At 36.7% G+C, this 9,273-nt stretch overlaps 1 protein-coding gene across 1 annotated transcript in view; it reads right to left on the bottom strand.

Annotated features, from left to right (window-relative positions):
• Positions 1-406: 406 nt before the first annotated feature.
• The window catches only part of LOC140233070 (phosphorylase b kinase regulatory subunit beta-like), a 28,929-nt gene continuing 20,062 nt past the window's right edge, over positions 407-9,273 (bottom strand). Inside the window, exons 18-23 of the mRNA XM_072313189.1 lie at positions 8,315-8,517; positions 7,702-7,756; positions 5,599-5,749; positions 5,018-5,187; positions 4,677-4,751; positions 407-3,764 (exon numbers count right to left, since the gene is read on the bottom strand). Of these exons, the coding sequence (XP_072169290.1) occupies positions 3,558-3,764; positions 4,677-4,751; positions 5,018-5,187; positions 5,599-5,749; positions 7,702-7,756; positions 8,315-8,517 (861 nt within the window). The 3' untranslated portion in view covers positions 407-3,557. The remainder of the gene's footprint in view (positions 3,765-4,676; positions 4,752-5,017; positions 5,188-5,598; positions 5,750-7,701; positions 7,757-8,314; positions 8,518-9,273) is intronic.

Genomic DNA, 9,273 nt, shown 5'->3' with positions numbered 1-9,273 from the left:
ACATTGTACATGTGTACATGCAAGTGTTAATTTACAAATTACTTGTACAAAATATGTACATGTATGTACAAAGCCTGTGAGCCAAGAGCCGTAGTTACATTTTAAATGAAAAGTTCAATTTTTGTGTTTTTTTCATGGTTCTCATCTCTGTTCTTTCCCAAGTAGTTTTGTTACATAAATCAATGTGTGTTTTATATCAATTCAGGTAGCATGTTGATGGGTTGTAAGTTTGTTTTTGCTGGTAAGTCATGTATATAGTGGGATTAGTGCAGATCAAATCTGTTTAGATGTGTACTGGTAAGTGATTCAGTTTATCAAATGTTCCAATTTGAATCATGAAATATTAATCATAGAAGCATTTAAATTTGTAATAAAATGATTCACAGAAAATGTAACCTTTGACATGTTTAAGTGTTTTATATCTGTGTTTATTGCATGTTTTCTTCAAAATAAACAATCCAGTCAGGTCATGAAGGGCACATAAAACTAAGAATACTACAAGCCCATAAGCTCCTGATAAGCAGTCGCCTTGCTGCTATTCGATGCATTCTTATTAGGTTTAGACTGATCACTTAAAAGCCCACGGCATGACTCCTAGTCATGTGTTTCAAAACAAAGCAGTGTCAACAGATGTGTTGAGTCTGGCACACCTCTGCCTACTGCTATTATCTGCAAAGAACTTTGGTTACCTGTAAAACATGAAATTAATCTTCACATCTTATTTACGTTGTAGCCTTGTAGTGCAGAGAAGACCTGTCATTTGAAATCAGTACATTTTGACACACACAACAAATTTCTGAAAGCTCACTGGCTTTCCACTTGAATCTGTTACTTTCCACATCACTTGCACTGCAACTGACTCAATATGAGTGTTACTTCCCTTCCAATGAATATGGTATGATAGAACTTTTCAAACCAATTCATAATACAGGGATACAACCGTGCTGATGTAGAGGTGTGCCACTTACAACATTCCTTATAGTGGTTCTGAGTATACTACAGTCTCAGTATCCTGACATGTGCTAGACTTTATCTTCATCAATGTGAATGGAAGCACCCACATTAATTGAAAATGCAAAGTGCTACATGTACTCCAGTGATATGTTTAATGAAAATTACTCAAAATATGATTGCAAAGAAAAGAAAAGAGTAACTGGCCATCACCACAATAAGTATAGATCTATTGAGATAAGAAGTTGATCCACCTGGAGTTTAAACATGGACAGTTGGCAATATCATGAAACTTTAAAGATTTTGTTTCTTGTCTGTTGCTTCTACTTATTTTGTCTGTCTGTCAAAACAGAAGGTCATACCAAGAGAAAAATGGACTGGACATTGATACTATGAGGTCTGATGTCTGTTCAGTCACATAACTCATTTATCCTCATGCCAATCAATAAAGCCATAAACTATGTTTCACACAGTTACTTAGAACAGCATTGGACTTTACACAGTGTGAAAAAAAAAAATCTTAAAATTCCTCTCATGGCTGCTAAACACAAATTTGATATTCAGCACTTTATAAATGTTATATTATTACACATATTATCAAACATGAATCAAATTCAGTAATAGGTTTACCCTCCTCTATATAAAATCAGCTCTTGATATATTCTTCCATAAAATTCTACATACAATGTATATTATATAAATATGAGACTAAAGCTATAATCCAACAAGTCAGCATCAACTCATGATTCCGTACCACTGAAATGAACGAATGCTTGGAAATAGCACCTCTTAGGTATAGTAATACCATATAAGTGCATATTAAATGTCATGAGCAACAGTATGATGTTTATACAAATTCAGGTCACATGTACACACTTCAGTCACCGGACTGAATAGTAATGTAGCATTAAATGTTTCACAGTCGGGAAATCAACAACTCTAACCTATGACCTGTGCTCTAAATGCCAAGCCTCACGAAAGGGTTAAGATCACCTTTATAACCCACAGCAAAAAAGTGCACAACAGTTCAAACCAGTGATATCATTGTATGATAACAAAATAAGCTTATGCACCCAGAATGACAACCCAAGCACACAGCCAGGAAGCAAGTAATGTTAGAAGAAAAGTTTAAATCAACAACTTAACAAACTAAATATCAGACTTCAGCTGCTCTTCGGGACTTATTTGAACAAAGCCTAGTTTTTTGTTTGTGAATATTTCACAGTCAACTCGATATGAAACACTCCTTTATCAATCAGTACTGTACCATTAAACAAGAAAAACGCTTGAAAGGCTCTCTCTCCCTGTATAAAGAAGTATGCCTCGATCTACCATGCTTATCTTACTTTGTTACCAGCATCATACTGTAAATATATTGGGCTGTCTATGACCTGTGAAGCAAGATTTTACAGATTCACAGTGCCTCATTAGTGATACATGTATTCTCAAATATAGTCTCTTCTGTCATATCAATGATTGCTCCAAAAAATTGTTCCACGATGTATTTAAAGTTTGAACCAAGTTTTACCAAGTAAAGTTTACTTTCTTTTAAAAAAAAAAAGAAGAAGAAAAAAAAAATTGTAATGGACTCTGTAGGACAAAAAGATCAAAAGATCAATCAGCAGTGATAATGTAATGGGTGATATTAAATATAAACACATATGGGACTATTTTTCATGTATTTCTGCAACATACCAAAATTAGTCGTGTGTTTGTAAGGAAACAAGAATGATCGGAGCCAGGATGATGACAATACACTGTAGTCAGACTGCTCTTTGTTCTCATATTATCCTCACTTCATTTAGAGTTTTCTCACACATTCAAAGCATGATATACAAAAGAATATCACCCAATTTGGCATCCCAAATCATTATTTCAGAAAAAGATGCTCTTTGCCAAGCAATACCTACTGTACACCGGATGTCTGCTTTCATGCATTCAAAAAGATAAGAGTTAACAGCTAAAAATTAATCATCCTCTCTACCCAGCTTGCTCAATAATACTGATTTTGTGAGACATAAGTTGGTACATTTAACATTATATGTTACCATTCCTGACGTTTTATGTGAGTTTGGACAATAATTCTGAATCAAAATGCCTTTTTTTGTTTGACTCACTATGGCAACTCTTCGTTTCAGGAAGTGGAGTATGGAGAGGAAAATCAAAGTTTTTAACATAAAGACATCTCACAGACTTACACTTCTTTCACAATTTTATCGGTACCCTGTTTGTTGTTGTTGTTGTTTTGAGTTGTCCAATATGATTTGGCTCATAGTACTGATGGCAAAATACCAAGAGGATAATGCAATACTGCACAAACATGTGTTTAAACAGTGTTGCATTACAGTGTACAATATCACTGGAATACATACATGCACTGAAATACAGGTTCTGTTTACGCAAGGAAACAGTATCTAGTCGGCCTTGAAAAATGACTTGTGAAATCCGAAAGCCTAACTACCAGCTCAGTGGCTGATAGCATTGCATTTCTCATGAAGTATTTCTCATGAAGTAAGGCTGGTAGCATTGTATTTCTCATGTCCTACTGTCTGAACCACAGAATGCCTTGCTCCTGGCTGTGACATCCTCAAGTATGGGATCCTCCCTCAGGAGACTGAACAAGACTCGGCATCCAAAGCGACATTGACAGGAGCAGAATTCAGGAGGTGCCTAGTGACCACCCTGGCTAGGTAGTTAGAGGCACTCTTCTTGCCCATGAGGGGAAGATTGTAGAATGGGCTGAGGTCATCTAGATTGTGATCCACTCCCTTCATGTAATCTTGGCGGTAGAGCTCAAAGGCCTCATGTACCATCTTTCCATTATGAGGGGGAAAAAATGCAACGAACATCAGACCTTGAACACATCTTTCAAAAGTAGATAGAAATAAAGTCTTCATGAAACATGATGTACATACACAAAATAACAACCCATAAATAAGATAAATTTCATGTCCTTCACACACAATATGGGAGTATATTGAGACATTTAGTATCGCAACCTATCTTGATTAGAGAAGAGAACAACTCAGCTAGAATTGCTGTATCTATATCTTTAATATTTATTAGTGGAAAAACGAACCTGAGACCTCCCGACCGCTAGCACGGTGTAATAACTAAACATAGCTTAAAGATACTATATCCTGCTGAATATTATGTGACAATATGAATAAATCAATGTTATTAGCAAACAAAGTGACATGTTTTTCTTAAAAATTGATGCCATAAGTGAATTCATATAGGGGATGAAGAACAGCTGTAAAGCTGACATCTATATATCACTATCTACACAAGTACTTTTTTTTACAACCATTATTGCAGGACTGCACACTAACCCATTTTTTTTTTTTTTTCTACTGGCCTGACCTGTCAGTCTAACCAGTAGGTACCCAGTTTTTCCATTTTCCTGGTTTATTCCTGAAAAAGTTACTGGTCTGACAGTGATTTTTACAGGTCCTGGACCGTTAGACCAGTACCAGTGTGAAGCATTGATTATTGTCATATTCAGGCTTTTTTTTTTTTTTTTTTTTTTTTGCATGATGAGCTAATCACAGCTGCATCTGGTAGCAATATAATGACATCAATTCTGTTTATGTATACAACTAGAATTTCACTCCTTATTTACTGTAAAGGGGGATTAATATGGCCCTCTTGCTCTCTTTGTGACATTCTTACACCAAACACAACTAGCCAGCAGAGGAATTTTATGGATAGGAGGACAGACTTACAGAATCCATGTTGGCTGTGTGCTGAAACTGCAGCTCAGGATTCCTCTCCAGTATGGTGGCCACCACAGACAGGAGCTATGCATACAGGATACACAGACCAAAACATACATAACACAAAGTGGTGAATTAATATGATAGAAGAGAAATATGGATAAGAAGAAGGTATTTTCTTCACACATCAAATGCTACATCAAATGTTGCAGTAGCTTGATAACAATCAGTATGAACCATAGTCATGAATACATTAGAGATATCACTACATAGGCAAAGAGGGATGATAAGATAGTGTAAGTAGTGAAAGTACTTCAGGATAATGACACATTCTTTGCATCAAATCTTACCTCTACCATAAGCTGCCTGTATTCTGGGTGTGCAATGCGGCCAAACATCTCTTCGATGCGGAGGGCAAAGTTGAGGTCAGTTTGGGTCATGTCTGATAGCGTAGGTTGCTGTGGGAGGTAGTAGTTAGCTATGCTCAGACCTGAAGGTGTGCGGCTAAGGATGTTCCACACTAGTCCATCATCAAGATGATATGAAAAACAATGCCATATACACAACTGCATTGATAACAATTATAGTCATGGCAGTGACAGCAGTAGTTACAATATAAAGCATACTGGTAACAGAAGTAGTCATACCAACATACAAAATGGTAGCAATAATGATTGTAACAATGATACCTCCCTATCTGTGGCATCATGATCGTAATGATTATAAACATGATAATAATGTTACCACTGCAATCATTATCATTGTTAATATCACATTTATGACAGTCATTATACGGAGACTAGAACCAAACCAAAGTTAATTGACATCATGACTGATGCTGTAGCTCAAACATGGAGGGCTTTAGGTGAAAGTGGGTCAAGTGTCTATACTTTATTAAATTGGTGCAGAAGAGCAATGCAGCCGTACATACCTTTGTCATAAAACTGTGGAGGAGTCCTATTGAGGGCACCACTAAACTGTCTTCTCTGAAGCCAGGTTCGGCTGCTGAGAGTGGTCATCTTGAGCTCCAAGACATGGCTAAGGAGATCTTTGAGGCGGGATGGTGACAGGCTGTGAATCGGCTGCAGGAAATCAGTGTCGTATTTGGTTAAAATTATGCACTATTAAAATAACATCATTCTTTAGCGAATGCAAATCTTCATTATTTCTTTCATGTCAAACTGCCATACATACATAGCTAGGAAAACACCATTGGTATTTCATTTTGAGGATAGTGCAACATTTTGTGACAAAAAAAAAAAGGAAACTGAGCTCCACTAAACTATTGGCACAAAGCCAAAAACGAAACAGAGCTCCACTAAATTATTGGCACAAAGCCAAATACAAATCAATGTCTTACTATTTTTCTGTTTTCTAGAATGTGATCATAGAAGAAAATCTCTTTCAAGGAAAAAAACAAACAAACAAACTGAACTTTATACCTTAAAAAAAATTACTAAGCAAATTACAACTTCACACAGGTCTAAAAAAGATTTCATCTCAGACAACCTGCCATTATCAGCAATGTAAGGACTTAAACTTGAAGTCAGTGTGTCCCACTCTTCTCTCTCCACTATTCATAATCTATGGAACAAAGTGTGATTATTTCATGCATAGTGTCCTAGTCATTTTAACCCTAAAAAGACTGGGGGGGGGGGGGGGGGGCCTAAAAGGCCCCCCCACCCCCCCCCCCCCCCCCCCCCGTCGACATTTCGCGCGATTACTCTGCAACACGCAATGCTCTCATCGCGATGCTCTATGACTTTTTTCTTTCGAGTTTCCCGCACATTTTGACACCAAATTTGTGACGCCCAGGGGTACGGTTCTGAAGTTACATAACTTTTTGTACATGCACGCGAGGCCGAAAATGGCTCAAAAATGTGATTTTGTGTACAAAGTCAATGCAAATTGAGTTTTTTCACATGGTTCATATAAATATGCTTATTTTTACTCTCAATGGCTGAAATTAATTTGTTTTAGGAGTATTATGCTTTAAAAAGTGTCTGCCACAAATTTTGTTAAAAAAACAACAAAAACAAAAGCTCGAAAAAACAAAGAAATACATAAGAAATTCATAAAACAATAAAATAATTAAGAAATTAATTTTGATACCGAATTTTTTTTTCAAGTACATTTGCTAGGAATGCCACAAAGAATAGTCGCACCAAAAATGAGCACTTTTGGAGCTTTATTTACTGATTTAGATCAAAGAGTCAGATTTCTCGCATAAATTAGCATAATTAATCAAAATAAAATAAAAGAAGACTATTTTGTAAAATTTGAATATATGATCTTGTAGATCACATTGCACACTACCATTGTGCAAATTTCCGCGGCGATCGCGCCATCCACGGCCGAGATCTTAAAGGGAAGATAAACCCCAAGAGCAATGTGGATTGAGTGAAAGCAGCAACATTAGTAGAACACATCAGTGAAAGTTTGAAGAAAATCGGACAATCGATGCAAAAGTTATGAATTTTTAAAGTTTTGGTGTTGGAACCACTGGACGAGGAGACTACTAGAGGTTATGACGTATGAGTGGACAACAATACCAAGAAAATATAAAGAAAATTCTACAAAAATCCATTTTTCATGAAAATTACAAATTCCATCAACTTGATATTGACATATGTTAGGGGTAGCAATTATTCCCCCTGCTTTCTGAAAGAGGTTGGTCCATTGCTCTTTCATAATTCTAGAAAAGTGAAGTTTTGTTGAATTTCCTTTATATTTTCTTTGTATTGTTGTCCACTCATACGTCATATCCTCTAGTAGTCTCCTCATCCAGCGGTTCCAACACCAAAACTTTAAAAATTCATAACTTTTGCATCGATTGTCCGATTTTCCTCAAACTTTCACTGATGTGTTCTACTAATGTTGCTGCTTTCACTCAATCCACATTGCTTTTTGGGTTTACCTTCCCTTTAAGGGGGAGGGGGGGCCTTTAGGCCCCCCCCCCAGTCTTTCGAGCTACCAAAATAGCCCAGTCTTTTTAGGGTTAAGATATAATAAATGGATTAAGGTAATGACTTACTACTGCCTCTTTCCATGTTATCTCAAGTTCTGATCTCATGGCGTGTAGTAACCACCTAGAAATAAAACATCAATCATTTGCTCAACATATTTCATCAACCAATGAAAAATAATGCGATACTACTCTTTAAAAAATGCATTTCGCATACATTCTGACATGTAATTTTGTCTTCCTGACATGTGTGCAAGTGTCTGTCTATCTGTTCTCATGTGCCTGCAGTTTTTTGCATGTATGTGGGTGGTGTGGTCCAATAGATAGTACATCTCTTGAAATATGCAAAATTTCAATCTGATTTATCATACTTTGTATATACTTTAAATGTATTATTTATAAAAACAAATCACATCGATAGATTAAAGAAACTTTTACTTGCAAAGAAATACAATCTCAGAAATAAACAAACTTTATTTTATATAACATGTGCACCATACTAGTACCTAGAAATATGTGGCAACCATTTGCTAGTGTGAAATCTAGAGATGATGAGCAGATAGTAGCAAATTACTTGACTCCACTCTCTTGCACATTTGAGGTTTGAACTCAGAACTTCATATCTTGCATGAAACACTTGAAGACATTTGGGTTGGTTGAAAAGTGTAAAACTTTCACTCACCCTACTCTGATCTTGAGGACATTGTCAAAGAGCTTGGGTCTGTTAGAGATGAGTTTGCCTAGAGCAATGACCATCTCCTGCTGCATAACGGCCTCCCTGATATCATATGGCAGACAGCGATCATAGATGATGGTTTTAATCTCCTGTGGATTGTGAGGTCGACTGATGATCTCCTCCTCGTGACCAAACACTCCAATGGTGATCTACATTCAGGAGGGTACAAACAAGTACTAGTAGCATGCATTACTCTGCACCTTTTTAATATCACTATTGTCATATGTCTTTTTCCATTTATTAGGTGATCCGAGTATCCTCATGGATCACCTTCTGTTTTTGTACGGATTCTTTCTTCTTCTTCTTCTTCTTACTTCTCCTCAAAAGTTGTGTAGAGGTTAGCTCAGAAAGTCCTCTGCCTATTAATTTCAAACTTATACCATATATGTATCATGTCCCAAAGACGACAGATCTAGTTCTTCTTTTTTTTTTCCCTAAGGGGGTATACAGTCTGTATTTCGAAGGCTGTATTTCGAAGGCTGGTACAATACTTTGTTGACATAAAGTGAGAAGAAAAGAATGTCTGAAACAAATGGAAGTACACACTGCACGATATGTGACCGGCGACAACGGTTTCAGGCAAAAGTCGGGAATTTTGAAAATTCATTTTTTCATTGAATCACATTGCCCATTTCCTAAGCTTTACATTGATATAAAACACTTGTATTCTCCGGTACTGTGAGTAGTCATATAAAGCGAAATATAATGCACTTTTTGATTTGTTAGCCTGACAAAATTGCGAGAAAACGGGCTTTGAAGATTCCCCTCATGCTCGAAAACAATGCCAGGCGGCGATGCGAGGTGAGAATCACCCATCTGTGCAATGATGCCAATCGAGATTAAGCTCCGCCTCTAGCAACCACAGCGGCTTCTGATTGGCTCACTGAGAGAGTCAAATTTCCCGG

This window comes from Diadema setosum, chromosome 9, assembly GCF_964275005.1.
Source record: "Diadema setosum chromosome 9, eeDiaSeto1, whole genome shotgun sequence".
In the NCBI taxonomy this organism is placed as follows: domain Eukaryota; kingdom Metazoa; phylum Echinodermata; class Echinoidea; order Diadematoida; family Diadematidae; genus Diadema; species Diadema setosum.
This window is presented reverse-complemented; position numbering and strand designations above follow the sequence as displayed.